This window comes from Ixodes scapularis, unplaced genomic scaffold (assembly GCF_016920785.2).
Source record: "Ixodes scapularis isolate PalLabHiFi unplaced genomic scaffold, ASM1692078v2 PGA_scaffold7__128_contigs__length_106722199, whole genome shotgun sequence".
Lineage (NCBI taxonomy): Eukaryota > Metazoa > Arthropoda > Arachnida > Ixodida > Ixodidae > Ixodes > Ixodes scapularis.
Genome location: NW_024609882.1, coordinates 14,120,921 through 14,144,466, shown reverse-complemented (window position 1 = coordinate 14,144,466; position 23,546 = coordinate 14,120,921). Strand labels below are relative to the sequence as shown.

Below are 23,546 nucleotides of genomic sequence, written 5' to 3'. Positions count from 1 at the left end.
AAGCCCCAAAGAAGTCTTAGCGGGCTACTTGTGCATGAACTACTCCACTTCGTCATCATAACAATTTCAAAACCTGATTGACTGAACACGTTGCTCACACACCACTGAACTGACTGAACTGTACAAGCCGCACAAACCACGGTACAAACAACCGCGCAAACGGCTTTTGTGCGTGCGCAAAGTTGTGCAGAACAAGTACAAAGGAACGAGAACACGCATTCTGCGTCCGTATCAGCGCTTATCTGTGTGCGAGGCGGTCTCATGTATTCCTCTGCGCGCTGACCTGCGAGAACCAAGATGGGCCTGTGCTGTCAACAAAGTGGCGACGAGGCAACGACAGTGCCAGAGCGCCGAGACCGACGAGCTCCCTCCGCGTTCAAACCGCGCGGTTGTACGGATCTCCCATGCTTCGTCGTATTTATGGCTTTCTGGGGCACGGCGATCTTCGTGAGTGCTTTTGCGTTCGTCCTGGGCAACCCGTTCAGGCTGATCAGCGGCTACGACAGCTTCGGTAACGTTTGCGGCATGAACAACGACGAACCCATGGGGGCCCTCCAGTTTTCCGGGCAGAACATGACGGGCCGGCCGTACCTGTTCTACTTCGACCTGTCTAACTTGAGCCACTCGCTCAAGGTCTGCGTGAAGCAGTGTCCCCACCGCGAGCTGAAGACCACAGAAGAAGTGCGGAGGTTCGGAGAAGAGACGGGCTCCTCGCTGTGTCGCTACGACGTCACCGAGCCGGGCCAGTCGAGTTCTCTGTTTCCGGACCTGTCGATGCTTTCCAACCAGACCGTCGTGGACATGTTCAACAAGGAGCAGCAGAAGAGGGGCTTCGGTCCGTGCCCGAGGCTCCCCGTGCCCGCGAGCAAGCCCGTCCTCAACCGCTGCGTGCCGGAAGCAGTGGTTGACCTCACGCAGGACTTCTTCCACAGCATCTACAGCTACCTGAACAGCATCGACGCCTTGCAGCAGGTGGTCAGCGACTTGTACGCCGCCTGGCGGGAGGTGGCGGGCATGATCTTGTTTGCCTGCATCGTGGCCCTAGTGTCGGTGTTCCTCGTCCACCTACTGGCCAAGCTAGTGTCTCGGATCATACTTGTGTCTACTGCGGTCGCCCTGGTGGCCATTACGGCGGTCCTGTGGTGGACCTACGTGGACATAAAGCTGGGACTCGATTCGACTCCATTTGGACAGCTGCTCGAAGAAGCTGCCATGAATGAGCATGCTTTCCTGGTCTTCGCTATTGTGTCTACGGTCATTATGGTCATCATCCTGCTTCTTGTCGTGGCGATGTGGAAGCGCGTCGCTCTCGTAGCAGCGCTGTTCAAGGAATCCAGCCTCTGCATTCGCCACATGCCATTCCTCCTCGCTCAACCGGTCTGGACGTTCTTGGCGCTGGCAACCCTGTTCCTCTTCTGGACCCTCGTCCTTCTTTTCCTGGCCACCGCAGACTACCCTACCAGGGAGACCCGGCAGTTTCTTCCGTTCGTGCCGTCTAACCTAACTTCGCCATCTAACCTGACGGAACTTTTGGAACCGCAGCCGGCCGCCGAGACGCGCATGTTCACCCTGGTTGCCTACGACCAGCGCTCCTGGGTGCACTACATGTGGTGGTTCCACATCATCTTTCTGGTCTGGATGGGCGAGTTCATCCTTGCCTGCCAGCAGATGGTCATCGCCGGGGCCGTGGCATCCTGGTACTTCTGCAAGGACCGCAGGTCGCTTTCAAATCCAATTGGCAGGTCGGTTGCCCGGCTTGTGCTCTACCACCTGGGTTCGGTGGCCATGGGTTCGTTCCTCATCCTGGTGTTCAAGCTCCCCCGGATCATCCTCTCCGTCCTGCAGCGCTGGCTCAACAAGCACGGCGACCAAACCTGCTGCAGCTGCACCCTTCGTGGGTGCCGCTGCTGCTTCTGGTGCCTCGAGAAGTTCCTATGCTACCTGAACCACAATGCCTACACGGTTGTGGCCATCAAGGGACGCTCCTTTTGTGGTTCCGCTCGCATCGCCTTCTTCACCATCGCGGAGAATGCTTTTAGCGTGGCGATTGTGAACAGCGTCGGTGACTTTGTCCTCTTCCTGGCAAAGTGCCTTGTGACTGCCTTGACTGGACTGGTGGGGGTGCTGCTGCTCAAGAACAACCCGGAGCTTCACCTGTACGCCATTCCTGCACTGGTCATGTGCGTCTTTGCCTTCTTTGTGGCGCACTGCGTGCTCTCTCTCTACGAGATGGTCATTGACACGCTGCTGCTTTGTTTCTGCGAAGACTTGGCTGCCCATCGCAGCAACCCAGAACACGAGTTTTATGCCCCAGAGGGCCTCAGGCAGTTCTTCTTGGCCGATTCGTCAGACGCTGCACTCCAGTCACTTGCAAAAGCATAGCCAGAACCCAGGGTAAAGAAGAGGTCAAAGGTTCTATGTGGCGAGGGATCTTTTCCAAAAGTATTAGTCTGGAGCCGTTCACACAGGTCGAGTGGGTTTTACATTCTGGTGTGCATTTCTGCAGGCTGTTCACCGTTCCTTTTTTTCTTTTTGTCTAAGATAATGCTTTTTTGTGAGGTTCTTGTTTTCTCAGCCTTGAGCAGCATTATAGTATCACCACCTGGTGCCATATTTTAATCATCACATTTCCTTTTTACATCATGCTTGGTCAAAACAGCCGTCATGTCTTACCGGGAAAACATGAAATGCGAGCAGAGGAGCGTGTGGCTCTCGGTACAGACTGTGCCGCCTGAAAGTGAGCCTAGGGGCGAGAGTGCGTGGCCTACTTCGATGTGTTTGTGCCTTTGCTCGGCACTTCTCAAGCTTCGGCATTGCGCCTCTTGGCGCGCCGAAAGCTATCGCCGCCATCGTTGCTCGCTCGACGCGTGTGGCGCAAGGAAGCTGCGCAAGTGAAAAGAATGAAACTGCGGGCACGCTGTGGTAGCACATACTCAAGCTGCTACTAGTGGCGAGCTTCCTTGCGCTGCACGAGCGACGATAGCGGTGATAGCTGTCGGCGCACCAAAGCTTGGGAGGCGCCGAGTGAGGGGCGTATCCCCATTGGAGTAGGCCACACACCCTCGCCCCTAAGCTCACTTCCAGGCGGTGCAGCCTGTACCAAGAGCCACGCGCTCCTCTGTTCGCATTTCATCTTTTCCCGATGGTACCAAAATGAGGCTGTTATGCGAACATTACGAGTCCCTGGAAACCTTTCACAGCATTTCAGCGCAAGGGTGTAGTGGTCCTTGGAGCTCATGGAGTGTGTGAAACTCCACAAACATGCATTCTTTTTCTCCAGAACTTTCAACAGCACGTTAAAACACACACCAGAATGTGGCCCGCCTGTGTGAGCGAGCGGCCAATTCTGGCACGTTGGTGCCACTTTGCACCAACATGCTAATAAGTCATTAAGCCAGGTTTCTTGCAGTTGGAAGCATTCTGGCCTCTTCTGTTCATAACTGCATATGAAGCCTCCTTCGGAGAATGTTTAGCGGGATCACTCACATGTTATATCTTTTTATCTTGGCCAATCTTATGCTGCCAAATTCTCAATCAAAGGCAAGCTTTAGAATGCTCTCCTTTTAGGTTTTTTACTTGTCCACCGCAATTTTCAGAATGCAGCTAAAATCTTTGCCGTCCTTACTAGAAAGTTGAGGTGCGTTTCATGCATAGCGTGTTGTCCTTTCTTACTCTTGAGCAACGAATGTGTACGCACAGATTTGCTTTCCTGTACCTGTTTGTAACAATCCATGTAAAGAACTGGCCTAAAGTGCAGAAGAATTGCCTTTGTAAGAGGAAGTCATCATATTAGCACTGGTTATCCAGAAACCTAAACAGCTTCTGGTGAAAATATATCTAGAAAGAGAATTTTATGGATAACATTTTCAAAGAATAATATTGCTAGCCTTGTTTTTGTTTTTTTAGACTCGCAAGAAATGCGTAAGAAAATGCTGCAGATGACAATCATGCTTACTTTGCACTTGTCAGTGTTATGCAGCCAGAGACTTGTGCTCATGAGATTGTACTTTGGACGGAACAGGGAAATAATTTATAGGTATAGGCTACGTTGAATGCATAGTTCAGGGGGGCCACCCTGGGTTGCATTGGACTTGCCCCTTGGAGCCAAGTAGCAGCTCCATCCTTACATGCCAAAAAATGTACTTAGTCATTTAGCCTAACAGTCTCAAAAGACCAACCAAGTATAGCCTACACATGCCAAGACACATCCCATGCGACTTGAGACTATGCGTGGCATTTTGGACCAACATTTTGCACCCCACGTAAGCAACTATATTTTGTATAATTGTCAATGAGGATGAAATATTACTTGTCCTCTGCACATGTCTTTGTCAAGCACATGCACCCAATCCTTTCCAGCACATTCCGTTTACCTTGTCTATTTTAGATATCGGTGTGATGGTGTCACCTAAGCTCAAGCATGGCTCCTAAGACAATTATTTACTGCTCCTGTATCCAAGCGCATAGTGTTCTATACTGCACAAAACTATGGTCACAATGAAGCTTGTTTTGGATATTATTCAAAAGTATTGTGTGGGGGCTTTTACTGGCCCTTGGTTGTGAAGATTTCAGCTGTGTTCTAATAATGTGCCCCCCACACCAACTGGATTGTCAGTCTCGAGCCGAGGCACTGCCAGTGTCATTTGGAAGAATATTGAGCTGTTTCATGTACCATTCAAAGTCTGGAAGGAACTGTTTGACTCTCATAAAGATTTTACTCCGACAAAGCGTGGAAGCGAGCGAGTTTATTCCCCAATTTGTTAAGCTTAAAAAATCTGAACGCGACAACTAAGAACAACCCTTCAGCCAATGGCAAAAGACAACTTTGCCCACTGCAACCTAAGAGGAGCTTGGCAGAATCTTGGAGATAAGCATTGCTATACACGTGTGTGCAAGAAGTGAGGGTCCCACTAGTCCTGAGAGAACCTGTAGACTGCGCAGGTCCCGTCTTCCGAGGCCGTGACCACGCTCTGACCGTCGGGTGCCAGAGCAACGTCCAGTATCTCCGCACGGTGTCCTTCCCAGGAGTTGATGGCCTGCCCCGACCGAGTGTCCCAGGCACGGACCACGCTGTCTAGGCAAGCGGTGACCAGGCAGTGCGGTCCCTTCCACAGCAACTTGACCACACCGGCGGGATGCGGGCATCCCTGCTTCTGTACTAGGGTGCCGACGTCCCAGAGGCCCAGGTCCCCTCCCAGCATCCCGACGGCTAGCGTCTTAACAGTGGGGTCCAGTCCCACCGTTTCCACAGAGTTGGTGCCGTCGCCCGAAGCATCGCTGTCGCAGCGCAGGCTCGCGAGCACCTTACCGCTGCCGGCGTTGATAAGCTTCACTCCTCCGTCCATCGATCCCGAGACAACCAAGTCGTCCGAGCAGTCGAGACAAGTGACGGCCGCGCTATGGGCGTTGGCGCCGGTGACGGCGTGCGTGACGGCGCCTCCCTTGAGGTCCCACAAACGCACGGACCCGTCCTCGTACGCCGTGACAGCTCGCTTGCCGTCGGGCAGCATCTTGCCCGCCGAGCTGGACGGCCCGAAACTCTGCAGGGTCTTGCAGTCGCCGCTGGGGACCTTCCACAGCCAGGCACTGCCGTCGGCCGTGCCCACGAGCAGCACGTTAGCGGCCTGGTGCCACTCGAGCCAGTTGAGGTCCGAGGTCTCGAACTCCCAGACGAGCTCCTTGGCGGGCACGCTCCAGACGCGTATGAGGCCGCTCATGTCGGCCGTCGCCACCAACGTGGAGTCGTAATTGAAGCCCACGCACGTGACCGAATCCTTGTGGCCCGTGCACTGGAACAGTGTTTCGCCGGTCTGGAGGTTCCAGACGTAGCCTCGGTCGTCTTCGCCGCCAGAGACCACGTGCTTGCCGTCGGGCGAGACGGCGCAGGCAAAGACCGAGCCCGTGTGCTCCCGGAACGTGGTGGCGGCGTCATTTCGACTGGGCTCCGGGAAAGGGGCCTCACCTTCGACGTCGTGGTCGGCCTCGTCGCTGTCGCTGTCGCCGCTGCCTTCGTAGTACTCGATGATCTCGATGTCGTCATCCAGTTCGCCCGGCACGTCGTCGTCGTCGGTGCCACTGTGGTCGTTGAGGTCGTCCATTCTGGGCGGCGTATCACCGCGCATTCAACGTCGCGGCGCGAGAACGAAGGCCTTGGCCCGAGTGATTCGAGCGGGGATGAACAAGGTCCACAAGTTTATCGCAGGGCAGTTGCCATGTGGAGTGTTGCTTGGGGTTCGTAGACCTCCCGGTCGATTGGTTTCAGTTAGTCCTGACTGGCAGTCTTCAACGCGATGTCTGACTAGTACGGACTTCAAGGTATTTACGATTACAGATTATAGGCATCAATCAACGACTACTATCGCCACAAGCGTAAGCGTAACCGGCGCAAGTACGTGCGCCATCGTGCGAAGAATTTGTTAATGACGTCATGGTGACTGCCAAAAGTCGTATCCAAATCCCAATCAAGATCAAACAGGAACCAAATACGATCCAAATCCAAAGTCGAATCCGGTGGCCCACGATCGTCTGCATTGCAAGCATGCATGGGTGAAGCTGGCGCCGCTGGATTTGATCAAATATTGAAGGCACGGTGAGAAAACTATCAAATTTGCCGCGTTTCGAAAGCAAACCGCAAACAATCCTCCAGATGCTTGGGAAGCTCTCTGGGAGCTTTTCAAGGCGCCTCGCGGCCGCGCTGAAGGCGAAGCAACTTTCGAGCGCTGTTTCTCAGCTTGAAGCCGAACGGTTCACGCACACCCCGGTTATGCTCACGGAAGTCATAGACGCTCTCAACGTTCAGGACGGTCAGGTGAGTCGAATGCCCGTCTCGTCATCCAGTGTCTAATGAAGCTGCCTCTCTGCGTCCCCAACAAAGACGTTGATCGACTTCACCTTCGGTGCCGGAGGCCACAGCAAAGCCTTACTGAGTGCGGCGAAAGACGTCAAGGTATTCGGCGTGGACAGGGATCCAACAGCGTACAGGGCTGCCTGCTCGATCGCCACCGAATACCCGTACGTCTCGGTTTGTCTTTTTTGGTTCTTTTGATGTGTACTGCCTCACCATCGTTCTTCTAGGTGCAAACAAAGAGCATTCTTGAAATGATACCAATATGGCATCGATGGTCGAAAATTGTGCATTGAGGAAAGTTGTTCTAGTCATAGCCCGCGTCCCACTGGAGCGACGGACAGCAACAAACGACAGCGACTAACAACACTGACAGACAGCTTGTTTCTCGGAGTCCGCTGTCCCACCTGGAGGACACGACGCAGAACACGGGGACTATGAAACCTGTTTCCTAGTGGTTTTGAATCTGTCAACAAAGCACTTCAAAATAGACAGACAAACAGTCTGGCGACGTGATCTTTGTGTTTCAATCTTTGGGCAAAAAACGTGCAAACACGGTGAAAGTCGAGACGATTACTTTATTTCTTAATTAAAGCTCCCACTAGTCTTCATTTGCCTTGGGCGACTTTCTGTGAACCGTCGTGACAATCGACACCAAACTTTTTATGAACTAGAATTCCCGAATTTTTCATTACTTAGGTCATTCGAGGTGAGCGCCACGAAATTTCACGCTGGTTTTCGAGGATGAATTATATTCATATGATGGAGGGCAGGCGTTTTGTTGGGGACATAAGGCATCCCGATTATCATGGAACTGGATGATGGGTCTCTCGCCTGAAGGAATGGCTTGCCAGAATGTCGCATCCTACTTCGTGGTGAGCGGTTTTACTTTGGTCAGTCTTCGAACGTTGGTGTGTCCATCCTGATGGAGGGGCGTAGACTTCGGCGTCTTGAAGCACCACCTCGCGTGCCAGGTTTTCGTGAGCAAAACCAGCCACAGCAAATTCCCTTTTGAAACACGACCGCCAGCAAGCAAGCCACGACCACTACGAGCAGTCGAGGGACGGGAACTGCAGGAACAATCAGTGGCCGTCAAGGCCTTCACCGAAGGTCAAGCGGCAGAGCGAGCCACGGGAGGAACGGGAGGAAGAGTAGAAAGGTGAAAAGAGCGGCGGCGGAGAGTACAAGTGGGTAAGGAGGATAAATTTGTCTCCGAGAGATGTTCCTCAGTGGGACTGCTTGCTGCGCTTTAAGTCCAAGGACAAACAAGAGCTTGTCCGCTGTTGACCGTTTGTCGGGGGTGTTGGTCGTTAAAATGGGACAGCATCAGCGACACGAAACTTTGCGGTGTCGCCGGGCAAAAATCGGTGTCTGTCGCCATAGTGGGGCAAGGCTATCAGAGTTAAATAACGGGGGTGCAAAGTAACTGGTGTAGGTAGACATGGTGATTTTACCCAAGCTTAGGTTAAAATCAGCATGTTTGGCTTTCTTGGCTGCTAATTGGACACATCACAGGTTCTGCTGGGTGAGTTTTCTTGACAAATGTTGGTTCGTGAGTCCACAATCGGCCATATCTTGGTGATAACTTTTCACCCGTGAGAGAGATCTCGGGGCGGCTGATATGTTTGTCCCAAGCCATTTTACTTGTCGGTAGATTTCGGCGACTGTATGACTGCAAAACGGCTCGAAACTTGCGAAAGTCTGGGTTGTCGATTGCTTCCTTCATGAAATAGCAGAAAGTCACAATTCAAGCTCGCGTCCGATTCCGTCTGTCGCGGGTTGCAATCTCTAGCAGAAAATCTACTTTTCTTTTTGGTTCTGCTTTGCACAAGTGGCAGCTTGTAACAGATCAGTAGCAGACGATTCCCCGTCGTCTGCTCTCCCAGCTTGCCTGAGCGGGGCTTGACAAGATTGCATTCTGGTGCACGCTCGATTCTCTCGGTGCAGCGAGTGCATGCACGCGTGGAGCGCCAAATCAAACTCGGAAAGTGCAGCCACAGGTGGAGTGCCGGCCGGAACAAACTCTATCCACGCTGCAAGTGGGCACGAGTGCAGTGAAACAAACTCGCGAATAATTACAAACACAATAAAAGTGTGCAATAAACATGCTACCTATTTTGACTCATGCATTCTGAAAATCCCAGAAGCAACTGTTCACTGTGACAGGACTAATGCTATACGCACCACGTGCACCGCGACCAGAAATGGCTATACTCATGATGCAAATCACGCAGTAGCTTCTAGCGGCTTCCAGATTTGATTGCGCACTTTGTCAAAAAATATAAAAGTGTATAAAACGGATTGTCAACGCTGTGTCACAGCTCTGTGGTAACGCTTCACACACGGTGGACCCAGGATTAAATCCTGAGGGCGGCAAGCATTCCTTTTTTGAGCATTTGGCGATATAGATGACAAATGCCCTACACTATGGACAACATATTTTTGTTTACAGCTATCACTGTAAAAAAAAATATGTCGATAAACGCAGGTTCATACGGAGACAAAATCCACCCCTAAATTAACCAAATAGCGTGAGCTTCTCTCTGCATCGTGCGCGTAGCCATTTTCGGTCGAAGGGCACGACGTAGTGCATCACTCGTGACTCAAATGTTAGCACTTTTTTGTCGGTGGACAAGTGGAACTTTCAAACATGAGCCCAGTTCTTTTGTAGCTTTTTTTTCTTTTTTTTTGTAGCAAGTCGCAGTCTACAATGGCCCACTGTTGTACTTTCATCAGTCACCTGAGACAGTTTCGCGCTGTCAAATTAGTTAAGGAAAATCCTGATGTATCAGAAAGTTTAGAAATGTATACGGTGCCTTTCACTGAAACAATGTGATGCTGTTTCTTTCCCTACGCTGAGGCTATAGGATGGAACTTGACACCCCAGTTACCTATCGGCTGAAGAAATGTAAAGCTGTTTCCTTCCCTACATTTAGGTTATGCGATGGAAATGTCGGGGAACTTGACACCCTAGTTGCTTATCAGCTGAAAAAATGTGAAGCTGTTGCTTCTCTACATTTGGGTTATGTGGGGGAAAGCCTGGAACCATTATGGAACTTGGCGCCCCGGGTATACATATTGGCCGAAGAAATTTGATCCCGTCTCCCCAGGGGACGGCTGTTTCCAGTGCTGAGCAGGTTCAGCGAAGTGGAGGAAACGCTAGAGCAGCTGGGCGTGGAGCCAAACTCCGTAGACGGAGCCATCCTGGACTGTGGCTGCTCCTCGATGCAGTTTGACGACCCCTCGCGAGGGTTTGCCTTGAGCACCAACGGACCCCTGGACATGCGGATGGACGCGGAGAGGTCAGACCCTTTGCAAAACCCCGTCGAGCAACATTGGCGGTCGCCCTTTCTTGGGCACGGTTGGATCAGAGTCGAGTCGAGGTCGTGCTGAATGCCAAATGCCAACGCAGCCCCCAATACGTGCCTAGAGTGCGTGGCCAAACAACGGTTGACTGGGATAATTAGCGCAGCAGCCACTAAGTGGCAAAGCTTTTGAAAAGGCTCTACAGTGCAATCCATTTATAACGATGACGAGAAAACCCAAAATTTCAATCGTTATAACAGATTATCGTTGTATCTGGACTAGAATCTGATAGTTTCTAGACCAGAAACTCTAGAAACTAATTGTTAAAAGCAATACATCGTTATATGTGGTATCGTTATAAATGGATCGCACTGTATTGGTACGCACATCTCGCGAATGAGCCACTCGTCTTTTGGAAGCTCGATCCATGGGATCATGAAATTCCCATTGAATTTGTGTGTAAAGCTGGACTGTTTGAGGCATCCTTCAAGCTACGTAATTGGCACTCTCGTCAACTTGGGAATGCCGATTACTTTTAGTCACGAATTTCTGAAGCATTTTTCCATTCGGTAGTTGCTTTTTTTGCACCATTTTCCCCTCTTATTCCATTGTGTTTGTGTCTTGCTCGTCGTCCTGCATTTGTGTTTGTGCCAAATGTGTGAAATAAAGGGGCAGTGGCAGAGTATTTATGCTCGCTACGATATTCGTTTTCTTTCCGCCCAAAAATCGCCGATCAAGAACTGGCCTGTTGTCACGCTCACTCTCTTCTCCGTGGTCACGTGCCATTTTCCATGGTTTAGACACAACCACCAAAGATAATCAAAGTCGTGGGTCATCGAAGGCACACACTCAATTCTAGAAATGTAGAAAAAATATGATACCTATTTTTTGTGGCTTATAAAAAGCTGCAAATACGTTGATTGAAAAAAAAAGACAACAAATTTCAACAGCTCACGAGATAAATTATTGAGGATGAGAACATTGTGAAGCTAGACGAAAAATGTGTTAGCAACTCCTTTTTAGCATTATCCAAGAAAGAGTTACGTTCCCTCGTAACAAAGAGAAAATAACAAAGTGTGGTTGATGTGCAAAAGTGTAGAAGGCAAAACACACTGAGTAGATAGTCAGTGCTGAGAGAATGATTCACATTCACTGGTGCGCGTGTTTGAGTTTGAATGGTTCTTGTGCGCTGTAGATTGCAAATACAAATACCTGACCCAACCAATGTGAGGCAAACACCCAATTTCTTTTAGCCAAATGGTCCGCAAGTTCTTGCCTGTGTAAATTACCTCTCGGTACTGAACCCAACGTATTTATTGGACATCCGCACGCGCAAACGAGCAAATGAATCCAGATCAGAAGAAAAATAGTTGGCGTGGGATGCTAGGCTTATGCCTGTCTTGCTTTAAAATCAAGCAGCCACACGGCACTTCCGAAGCTGTGTACTTGCGACAGTCATTGGCTGCAAACCATGTTGGTTGAGATCTTGCTAATATCTCAGTGGACGCGAAACAACTCGCACCGAGTTACGCGGCGCAATAAACTGCTCGCCGCAGACAGCCACGTTTGTTATCGTTTGAAACCGAAGCAGAAAAGATGATCTCGCAATATTTTTGAAAACAATAATTACCCTATCTCCATCTCGAACATAAAGATATTGTCGATAAAAATTCTATTACGGCACGGAGAAACAATTTTTTGCAATGAACCTGTCAATCGCCTCTCGAACCGATAAGAGCTAAAAAAGGAAGCTACGCTCCTTTTGTTATGGGTGGGGCCTAGAGCCGAAATCGCGTCATGCGCTATAAAATTGTTTTAGCGTGGAAACATTTTCTTTTTAATTATGCAACCCATTTAAGCCCCGCAAAAAAGCATTTTTGCAGTTTTGCATCATTTTTGAAGTTTGAAGTTTATTTGGTTTCTCACGGGCCAGGCCCGGAAGGGAGATTTTAAAGGAAAGTGTGACGGAAAGCCACGGAAACCATTATGAAATGTCTAACATGTACTTAAGAAGGCAATCTGTACAAAAGAGCGGTCAATGGAGAAGAAAGAAATTCTAAGCGTGCCCCAACAAGAACGGAACCGACGACCTTACGAGCGAGCTTGAATTTCATCCGCATCACCAATTAGTCGGTAGACTCTAAGCCACCCGACTTTGCCTCTACCAAGGAGGTCTCTACAGTAGACTCTCATTAATTCAAACTCCAGGAAGTCACAGATTTTAGTTTGAATTATCAGAAATTCATCTAAATATGATACTAGACAACATTATGATTTGTTACATGGATAGCTACACATACAAAGCAGATTTTTGCCAGTTTCCTCTACATAGGCCTAATTATAAGCAAGTATAGGCATAACACATTGGTGAAAGAACTGTGACGTTAAGTTTATTCATCCGGCAAAAAAGTTGTCGATTGTGGACTGTTTAGTCAGTACATGAGACCTCAAAACAAAATTTTCAACACGAGCCAACGCAAGTAGCTCTTTACGGGACTCTTCCTTTGCAGACAGAAACTTCCGGAGCTGAGCGATGTGCTCAAAGGCCTCTGCGGCTGTGACAGTTGGTAGTGGGTCATTCCTTTCTTCATCATCATCTTCACTCTCACTGCTGCACTGTGCTGGCATTACTTCCTTATGTCCTCTAATGAGTTATCACGACAAACACACATTGTCGTCAAGACTAGCATATTCTGCCAGCTCGGCGTTCACATTATGTGCTTCAAGGCCAGAAAGCATGATGTCAGTGAGCTGTTCCTCATCCTCGATGTCGTCTTGGTCATCATTGCTAGTCTTGAAGCACATAATGTGAATGCCGTTTTCCGCTAATGTGTGCCTGCTTGAGCCCCGTTGAGTGCGCTTCTTTCCGAGCACCGGTGCGCTGCGGAGAAGCAACACTCGCGAAAACAAGCTTTGCGGGTGTTGCTTCTCTGCGGTGCACCGGTGCTCGGAAAGAAGCGCACTCAACGGGGCCGCGAGAACAAAAAAGTATGAATTAAGCGGAAACGCCGTTCGAATTAAGCGGCTCATAAATACATTAAAAACATAGCGGGACAACCAAAATTTTCAGATCTGTTTGAATTAACCGGTATGTACAAAATATTCGAGTTTGAATTATCGCGAGCCTACTGTACTAACCATTGCAATACAATTGCGTTTGAACGGTTTACGGGAAGAAACAAGAAATCCGAGACACGTAAGAGCAGACATGGTGCGGAATAAAATGAGGCGCTCAAAGCGGAGAAAAGAGAGAATGGAAAATGTTTTTAGGTACCCGAACGAGCCGACGGCCGCCGACGTGGTCAACTCCCTGGACTACGAGTCCCTGGCTCGGATCCTGAAGGTGTATGGCGAGGAGAAGAAGGCCAAGAAAGTGGCACAGGCCATCGTGGACTCCCGGTTCATGATGCGCTCCATCGACACCACCTGGGAGCTGGCCCAGCTGGTGGAGACGGCGCTCAGCGACGGGTGAGTGCGACACATCCACTGGACGACCTTTTTTGGCGCATTGGAACGCGAGAGGTAAGCATACCAGTCGAAAGGCAACACGCGAAGACGAGGCAGCGTGCGCTGTCATTGGCTGAGGTTGGGGGGAAAGCATGCGGGCTCATCTGGAGTGTCAACAGACGCACAAAAGTTAATCAAAATATTTGCGCGTTGAGGTGACGCACTTGCGAGAGCTTGTCCGCCTCCTCTTTCTTGCAACGAATGCACCGTCTATCGGGTGGCTGTGGAGCACCTATAGTATGTCAGTTTTCTCCGGCATTATTTATTTTAAGCTCTTACGCGGTGTTGCGAGAGGCAATTTTGCGATGTGTACTTATAAAAATATATCAGAACAAGTTACACAAAACATCAGTTGATATCAAAAAACAAATTCAAAAATATTTTTCAAATGCCTCTACGGCAGAAACGCCAGTAGAAACGCTCTGTGGCAATGTGTTTGAGTCTTTGATAGTTTTGTCGAGAAATGAGCGACACCAAAGTTGGGTCGGTGCGGTTCAACTCTACATTGTAAATGGTGTTTTTACTGGTTCTAATAACTTTTGACAATGTCAATCGTTTCTCGTAGATAACATTTGATGTGGCAAGTAGCGCATGCAGTTTAAGGGTGACCTCAGATGGCGCCAGCGTGCCAGTGTCCGAAGCAAAAGCTGGGCCTTTAGGTACTATTCTTTCTCATTTGCGCTAACTTCTTTTCATGAAGTGTTCCCCATTGTTATCTTCCAATCCTGCTTCATCCATCCAGACTAAGGGAGTTCTGGTGGAGCAACAATAAACTGAAAAAACTACCCGTACCACGCAGTTTCTAAACAACCGCAATTAGGGCACACGCAGTTGGAGGCACCTTTCGCTCACGTACCACGTTTTCATCGCTCTTGTCGAGGGCAGCCTGGGCGAGCGTCGAGACATGCTGGGACGCCCGACGCACCTGGCCACCAAGACCTTCATGGCGCTGCGCATCTTTGTCAATGACGAGCTCAACGAGCTGAACCACGCCCTGACCATTGGGAGGCGCCTGCTGCGGCCCGGCGGCCGCCTGGCCGTGCTCTCCTTCCATTCGCTCGAGGACCGCCTGGTCAAGAGGCACTTCCAGGTGGGCTGCCTCCTCAAAACTGGTCCCACCGTTTCTGCCCGTCGACGCGGGCGAAAATTGTGTTGTTAATCTTGGCTTTATACAATTAAGACTTTAAACGCAAATATACAATGATTAGCGTCCGCTCATGCGCTAGTCACGGCCGTAGAGAGAGAAGGGCTTCTGGCCAGTGTCGTTTTCGGCTCTCAAATGCACGGTGCATTCTTTGCTGGCTTTCCGGAGCGACGAACATGCGCGTGCTGGGCTGTGCAATATTCTCAGTCCAGTATTTTGTAAAGAAAGGGCTTCTAGCCGGTGCAATATGAAGAATTTGTGTGTATCGTGGGTGCTTTGTTCGCCTTCCGAATCAGTGAACAAGCATTGGCTCGGCTACGATTTTTTAGGCCGGAGAACAAGTCGTCTGTTTCTTGCTCGGGAGTTGCGGTGATGTCAGAACGACGCCGAGCTGTGATTGACTTTGATTGGAAGGATAGTGGCTGGAGCTCGGCAATCTGACATCATCGCAACCCCTGTGCAAGAACCAGACGATCTAGCGCTCCGCATAAGCATTTGTCAGTGTCTGCTCACGCACGCTGCATAAAAAATTTGAAAGTGAAACAAAGCCCTCTGGCATCTTATCAAAATGCTAACAGTGCTTTCTTTCTATAATTCTTCTTTGCTTTCACACGTTTATGGTGATGTGCAATCGGAATCGAGCAAAGCATGCACCATACGCACAAACGCTAAAAATGGCCCAGGCCTGCAGCCATTTTCTGAAATACTTTATACTCCGGGAAAATCTTTCTGCCGCAATTTAGAAGTGAGGAGCGCGCGTCTACAGCTTTGAGCAGTGCTCAAGCCGCGTGCGTGCACGGGCGCCGACAACTTCAAGTTTATAGGCACGGAAAGTTGGGTCAAGCAAATGCATGCGGCGCACACCGTTTGCTTGACACTTAGCACGGCCGAAATCGGTTTGCAGTTAAACTGCGAAAATTCTTCGTCGTCCAGAGAATGGATCTGAGCAATATCTGAGACGCTGTATGAATGACGTAGCGATGCTATGTCGACGCGCAATACCTCGCTGCCGCACGCCTTCCTTTCGCTTTCAAGAGGTGACCACGGCCTATGCAGCGAGTTATTCCAGAGTGACTCTATTCCAGCTAAGCCAGCACAAGGTGACCTCGAGCTCTGCGAATCACTCGGCCAAACCGAAAAGGCCCATGCTCTTAGTGAGTGCCGGAGTAATTCCAGAGCGGCATCCGTTTGATACATCTCAACCATTCACTTGCCCATCTTCCTTTATGTGTTTCTAAATTGCCCAGACTGTAGACCTCATGCAGAGTCGCCCACCAACTGTCGGACATGCCACTAAGCGTCCTTCCGACGCCCTCTTTGAGGCGGCTGGCAAAGCGCAGTGGCCGTTTGTGGCGTGTGAAATGGCGGACAACAACCGCCCGACTGCTGTGTTCTGCCACATTACCGAGGAGGAAAGAAAATGAAAAACAACCAATCTAAAGATTTGGATCGTGATGTTTTTATTTTTAAAATAAAGGTATTAATAGCCAACATTTGAATAGCCACTTTCCGGTATTGTTTGTGCTCCTGAAAGGGCGCCTTAATGTTGCGTGCCTCTACTGGGGTCCTTTTCTTAATACATGGCACTTTCCATTATTGCCATGAAGGGCTCTTGATATTTCGATAAAGCATCAGCGAGATTCTGTTATTTTTTTGTAGCTTTATGTTGGCTAGGATCGTAGCCTCGCTCGTGCAGAGCAACGGCGAAGCCCAGTCAACACCACTCGGACGTACCACTGTGCACTTTTCCCTCAAGTAGGTTTTCTATACCCGATCGATGGCTGGCACGGAAGAGCTAGGCAACGTAACAACTTTGTTTTGCGCGTGAATATAAAGACAGCACGGCTAAAACGCAAAGGTGAACGCTCTCCTACTTTACAATGTATCTTTGTTGTCACGTGACTCCCATTTTAAGAAAAAGTTTCAAGATGTAGGAAAACAAATGGTGTGTGTGCATGTTTATACAGCCTAGAACTTCGTCTGCCTCAATGGGCGACGAGTCTCCCGGCTGTAGATGAGCAATTTAGCTAGCTGGTGCACTACGTTCCGAGCAAGCTCTTGGCAACGGCGGATGCTCTTTCTCAAGCGCCCCTGGCGGCGACTAGGAAAGTGAACCGAGGCCACGAGATTGACTCGGTCAAACTTTTCGTCAGCGAGGTGGTCAGTGGCTTTGAACACTTGACATTGTCTCGTCTCGAGTGTCTTTGTCGTCATCAGGTGGAAGACAGGGCTGCGAAGGATTGCTTCGGCTGTGTGAAAGCGGCTGGCTAGAGAAGGCCTGCGCGACTACTGAAAAGTGCCCGGCAGTTTCACGGTTTGCAATGGACTATTGCTCAAGGACCGCCGTATCATCATTCCGAAATGTCTTCAGAAGGATGGCCCATCTACGAAGGCCACCGGGCCTTGGATGCTGCGAGGCACGGGCCCGAGATGCAGTGTGGTGGCCCTCCGTCAACAGTGAGATGGAGCAGCTCGTCACGGGATGCGAGCGGTGGCACAGACCAGGGTGCAGCGCTCCGAACCTCTTCTCTGGGCGCCAGATCGTCCTTGGCAGCGAGTGGGCATCGACATGTTTAAGCTTGAAGTAAGGCACTACGTCCCCATAGTGGACGTAGTGCCTTGCTTCCCCCAAGTCGTGAGCCCGACTTCCACATCGTCCATGGCCGTCATCGGAGCGGTGAAGAGTTTGTTCGCCCACTTTGGCATGTCGTGGTCCGAGATAACGGGCCATAATTTTCTTGGCGGGGTTCGCATCCTATGCTTCTACCTACGGGTATGTTACCAGCAGCCCCAAGTATCCGCGAGCAAATGGGGAAGTCGAGCGAATGCGCACGATGAAAGAGCTCTTCAGGTCGCAGGACCCACACCTGGCTCTCCTCGTGTTCCGCGACATGCCAGGCATCAGCGGGCACACTCCGTCGCTGCTCCTCTTCGGCCGACGTCTCCAGACTAGAGTTCCCAAGTTGGAGGAAGACCCCATTTCTGCTTTGCCGTCGAAGAAAGACTTAAAACGTAAAGACAAAGTGGCGCACAGCCGACAGGCTAAGCACTTCATTCGGCAGCACCGCATTCAGCGCCTTCGACCTTTGTCTGTTGGGGAAGACGCGTGGGCCAACGACGTTAACTGCGCGACCAAGGTGCCGTGTTCAGCAAATTGTCCGCACACTGGAGACGCCGTCGGCCGTTATCTGGCGCAGTCGCCGACACTTGGTGCCGTTCGATAAGTCGGACTCACAGCGGCGAAACATTCACGCGCAAGACGCATCGGGTGGCAGTGACGAGCACCGCGGTTCCCGTCGGCGAGGATTCGATGTTGGGCCCATCGAGCCCGGGGGTTTGCTGAACTCCACGGCCGCAGCCAACGACAACGACGACGCTGCAGGATGATCAAGGTGCTGGTGATGGTGCAGTCCCTCAAGGACGCTTCGCACTATGTGGTAGAAGAGCGAAAGCACCAGTGCGATTGAACCCATAGTCATTTTTGTGTAATGGTCTTTCACTTTCCGAAAAGGCGATGTAGCATGACGCGCCACGTTCTGATACACAAGGTGCATGCGCGAAGGTAGCGCGTGTTATCGCCTTCGGCGTGGAAGCTATCGGTAAAGCTCACTTGTGTTTCGGGTCTTTTTGTGGTCCGCTGCTTCCTTGCCCACGTACACGCGGCTAGCACCAAGCTAGTCGCGACAGGTACAAAGATGTAGCAGAAATGATGGGGAGGCGAAAAGCCCCCTGGTCGCGGGTTTTTTTTTTCTGAACAGCGGAGGCCTCCAGCGAGAGAGAGCCTCGCCATCTGCGAGAAACGACGGGGAGAGGGAAGGCAGTGCCTGTACCGTGGAGTGAGGTTTTGCATTCTTACCCGAGCATATTTTCCCAAGAAGGGACGCTTTCACGCGGGGGCTGACGGCCCCGCTAAATATATCGCAGAAATTGTCCTTGTGCAAGCAGTCGGAACACTGGTCCGGCAAGTCAATATAATTCTGAAAAAATGTGCGAGTGGGTCTGCTCTGGTGCACTGGAATGAAGCTCCTTCTTTAATTCCTAGCGAAACCACTGAAAACAAACTTCTCAAACTGCTGGCACCATCAATATACTGGAAAAGAAGACACGAGGAACGCCGAAAGATGGCGCTAGTAATGAACGAGGTCTATTGCATCTCGGCACGAGACTCGAGGCTGGATTACGGTGGACTAGCCGTAATCCAATAAAATGGAGGCTGCTCCATTTTATTGCGAGTGCGAGCGAAGCCAAAGACACGAGCTCAGTGTTTGTATGGCCTGCCCCAATATCGCATCAGCTGCCATTGGAATCCTAGGGTGGTCTCTCTGGTGACCTTTGGAAGAGTGCATTTTGTACCGCCGAATTTCCTTTTGTCACCAACAGGTTGGGATGAGCACTGGCGCGATGCAACGACGCTACTGGCAAGCCACGTAAACTCGGCCGAACGTGCGTCTCCTCGCCTTTTGAGCTTTGTGAATGCGTATAGACATTCACGGTTGTCACGGGATCAATACGAGTGCTCTAGTTGGTTCACGAAGGGGATGTGAAAAACGGTAAGGTGTTTCGACGCAGATGATGAAGCAGAAGCCTTCCAAAAAAAGGGCTTCTGGTCGGTGCTGTTTTTAGGTTTTGTGCGTTTGCTCATTTTGCCAAGAGACAAACATGCGCATGCTGGGCCGTGGAGTTTGTAACATTGGAGCAGTGTATAAACTGCACTCTTGCCGAGATATGCCACTGAGCATGCTCTTTGCAAATGCGAGTTGTTCCAGAAAATGGCCGAGATGTTGAGCGGGCGATACGAGCCAGCGAAGCCAAAGCGGCTCTTAGAGCTAAAGCCCCTCGCGTGCCACAAGCGAGTGCTGCACCGCCATTTGCTTCCGAGGGTTGCTTGAGGCACGGGCATTGTGCACTGGCACATTTGAGGCTGCATGCTCGCGAGACAAACACATGGGGGGTTTACCGAGAGCATGAGACTTTTTGATTTGACTTGGGGGCTCGTGGAACGCAAGGTCACATGGCACATTCTTATCGCTGGATTGGCGGTATCAACAACCGGCGGAAACTTCGAGCGACTTCCGGCCAGCTACTTGAATGCCACCTCTTATCCGTTGATATTATCTTATGAACTTCCGGTTTATGCCGGAAAATTTATTTAATAAGATGAGATACCTATTATCGTTGCTGCTTGCAAATTTCGAAAATTATCCTGGTAAGGTGAAACAAATATTCTGGTTAGCTAAAGTTTCGCCCTCATACTTTTGTTCTCATTGGTTGGTTGTTTTTTTGTTGTTTTGACCGTTGAGAACAGCTGCGCGTCGGCTGCTGCGCTCGCTGATGCGTCGGCTGCTCGACAGCGCCTCTGTCAGCGGCGCGGTGGTGGTTTTCGTTTGCGGCAGCGGGCAGTGGCGTTGACCTGTTGGTCATCGGTGTGTATTGCCTACTAGTACGTCAATCAAATGGCACCTTGCATATGGGTCGACTGAGTGCTGCTCTAATTCCGCTCTGCCACAACTTGGCAGAGCAACAGCTCTGCCAAGTTCTTTGGGTTCTCGAGTGACGAGAGGTAAAGGCAGGGGCTGCTATACTTGCCGAAAACTTGATGATGTATGTTTCATTATGATAGAATTATTGTAGAAGGTCAGAAGGGACAGGGAATTTATGTTAAAATGAGTGTGTGGGGGGATCGGCGTTAACGCACCGTACAGCTCAATAGCATGTGCGTGCAGCAGCTTGCGCTGCAGAAGGAACCTGCAAGAGACTGTGGTGGTCGAATCACTGTCGCTAATTACTGCAAAGTTAAATGTGTGATTGCAGATCAGTGAGTCGTTTCATGTAGATTTTATTTCTTCGTTGTGCCGTGAATGAACGTTTTTTTTGTATTAAAGCGTGCTTAATAAAAAGAAAACTTGCAAAAGAAGTTTGGACTTGTGCTTAGACTGGCGATGTGCGCCCATCTTGAGCCGCGAAACACCAGCGGCTGGGCACACTTTGCATTCATTGATTGATGATCTAATTTTGAGAAGTGGCTGTCACTGAACGTGCACTGTGGCCGAGCCAATCTTAATCGAGTGACGCAAAGTCAAGTGCAATCGTTTTGGAAGCGTCGGACATTCGCAGAAAAAGGTAAACACACTTTTTTTCTAAAAAAGATATTGCCATTACATTGTTTTGTAGTAGAACGAGACGGCGGCAATGGGAGGAGTTAACTCTTCTCCCAACATCGGCGACATTAGGGTGCAAGTTCGTTTGGAGTTGGAGGTTGCTCCGAACTTTGAACGAACTCGCATCCTTTTGCTGCCGAGGGTGAGAGAGAGGGAGAGGAGGGACAACACTTCTCACATCCTCCCCATAACCTAGTAATTGCCATGCAACGGCGCACGTATTGCTTTGTTTATTTCTTATTGTTTTTGGAGAAACCCAACGCCCGTTAGGGGAGGTTTGGCACTGCCGTCTGCAATTAAAGTCCCAGCGGGAGGTATAGGAAGATTCCGCCGGTTGGTGTCGGCCACGGTCTATTTGAAAAGCGGTGAGACCTTGCACATTGACATGGCATCACTAGGTCATACACCCGTCGCCTCTTTCATTTTTCTGTGCGGCCGTGCCGCACAGAAAAATGGTTTTGGTTTCGAAGGACTGTCGGAGAACAACTCGGAGCAGAACGGGTGTCTGCCAAGTCCAGTACGTGGCCCTCGTACCACGTCTGCGGGTGCACAGCAAATCGTTAAGGACGCACCGGTCTTTCTGGACGCATTTCTGGGACTCAACCGCGCCCGTGTTTTCTGCAGGGCATCGACCTGGACGAGCCCGTGAGCGGCTCCATCGCCCAGAAGTACCGCAACGCTGCAACGTGGCACGGCCGTGAGGAGATGGAGGTGGCCAGGAGGCGCGTCTGGGAACCCATAGGGACGTTGGGCTTGCCCAGTGTCCAAGAAGTGGAGCGGAATCCCCGGAGCCGCTCGGCCAAGCTCAGAGTTGCCGCCAAGCTCCCATGAGCCGGGGCCTTGGCAGAAGCAGGAGCCCTGGAGCTTCAATTTATGTCGAGCCGAAAGCGCTCTTGGCTGCCGGTTGGAAGTGGCACCGTAGATTGCGCCTAATCGACCGATCGGACGTTCTTTACCCTTTTGCGAGTTGGCGATTGGCCACTACTATACGTACAAGAGCCGAGGGTGGTCTCAATGCTTCTTGCGTCCTCGTCCATCCATCTTGTGTACGGCGGCGGAACAACTTGAGATTTGCAAATAAAGCTCGAGTTGTCGATGGTTTCCGGCGCTAAATAGCGGACGATCGCAATTGCGGCCTGCACCCAATGTCAATTGGCCGCCGCACTCGGTTTGCGGCGGACAACCTACTTCTTATGGTCCATCTATGAACGTTATCTCCGCTCGTTCCGCAGGAGGCAAATTAGATCTCACTCTCGCAGTAACCAAAATCGGACCCCAGGAAGCGTGTCGGAGAGCCGTCGTGTGCTTCGCGACTTGCGGACACTGTAGTTTTCACCCTTTGCTACGGTTGACTCTCGGTAATTCAAAGCCACTTTATTCAATATTTCGGTTAAGTCAAAGCGAGGGTGTAGTCCCTGTAATTACACGCGCGAGTCTATGAAAATAAAATGTCCGGTAATTCACACTTTAACTTCTGAGACTGGTTAATTTGAAGAATTTATTTACGTGTTCGACAAGTCCCACAACTTTAGGAGCATGAAAAGGCCTCGCAATTATGCTGACCAAGCTTAAATTGCACCCATGCACAAAAAAGGAACGAGCGCAGAGCACGAACAAGCCGCCAGGCAGACGAGGCAGTTAAAGCGGCCAATCCACACCGAATCAAACCGTATGGCTGTGGACACGCGCATCGTGACGTCCTACGAGATGTTTTGTTTATTGAATACATTGATGGTCAACAAACATGTTGTGGTCTGTAGTCCGCTTTCGCATAGTGACATTGTGCAAGTGGATGGTCCGAGGAACGATCACGTCGCTTTACGTGCCAAGTGGGCGAGTGGAAATTGTTTGCGCCATTATAGAGTACAATTTTGCAAATTTTTTTGGTAAACTGCCGAAGGCACCCTAAAAAAGGTTACACATTTCTAGAGCGTAGTTATACTGCACATCCTCATTAGCGGAAAACTATGCGTCTCGATTAGCGGAGGCAAGCAGAGAACAACTTTTCCCGGCGAGTACTGAATAAAAAGCAAACAGTCTGAGTGTGTGTTTTTTTTTCTTAATTCAAAGTATGTTAATTTGCAGGATTTTAGTGTCCCTGTGAGCTTTGAATTATAAAAAGTCGACTGATGATGAGATGGAGTATGTAGTGATCTTTTTTTTTTTCCTTTTTAATCTTTTGATCGGTCGTAGCTTTTATTTAAGAGGGAGCGCTCCTCGATTTTCATCTCCGATAGGAACTTTTCAAGATTCCAGATGGCGCGCGCGTCGAAGGCGTGAAAAGGCGCTCTCCCTCCGAGGCGAATGAGTGCGTAACGTATCTGGGTCTAGCAGCGAAATGAGAGCTCGTGTCCCTTAAAACTCCTCGGGAAAGAACGTAAACCACATTTTGGTTCGTTACAGTTGCATTTCCTTCAGTGTAGTCGAAACGCAACCAAAACGCCGCTAGTGACAGCCTTCACAGTGCTTCCGTGCCCCGAGAAATTCGCGGACGGCGCTTCACGTCTCCTTCGGTAGGGTGACGTAAACGACACGTGATGACGTCGCATTCGATGCTCGCAGCGGATTGGCGGGTTTGTGAGGCTCG

At 50.3% G+C, this 23,546-nt stretch overlaps 3 protein-coding genes across 3 annotated transcripts; 2 read left to right on the top strand and 1 right to left on the bottom strand.

Moving 5' to 3' along the window:
• Positions 1–73: 73 nt before the first annotated feature.
• On the top strand, positions 74–4,727 carry LOC8052039 (choline transporter-like 1). Its single transcript, XM_029995310.3, has one exon. The coding sequence runs from the start codon at positions 298–300 to the stop codon at positions 2,380–2,382; it is 2,085 nt and encodes a 694-aa protein (XP_029851170.2). The 5' UTR covers positions 74–297; the 3' UTR covers positions 2,383–4,727.
• Positions 4,728–4,730: 3 nt separating this feature from the next.
• LOC8052038 (angio-associated migratory cell protein) lies at positions 4,731–6,426 on the bottom strand. Its single transcript, XM_002434015.5, has one exon. It carries the CDS (start codon positions 6,120–6,122, stop codon positions 4,911–4,913), a length of 1,212 nt encoding a protein of 403 aa, XP_002434060.2. The 5' UTR covers positions 6,123–6,426; the 3' UTR covers positions 4,731–4,910.
• An 89-nt stretch (positions 6,427–6,515) lies between these two features.
• LOC8052057 (12S rRNA N4-methylcytidine methyltransferase) lies at positions 6,516–23,025 on the top strand. The gene is made up of 7 exons (XM_029995329.4): positions 6,516–6,589; positions 6,647–6,808; positions 6,875–7,011; positions 9,955–10,146; positions 13,421–13,618; positions 14,543–14,747; positions 21,584–23,025. Exons 2-7 carry the CDS (start codon positions 6,647–6,649, stop codon positions 21,788–21,790), a joined length of 1,101 nt encoding a protein of 366 aa, XP_029851189.2. The 5' UTR covers positions 6,516–6,589; the 3' UTR covers positions 21,791–23,025.
• The last annotated feature ends 521 nt before the right edge of the window (positions 23,026–23,546 follow it).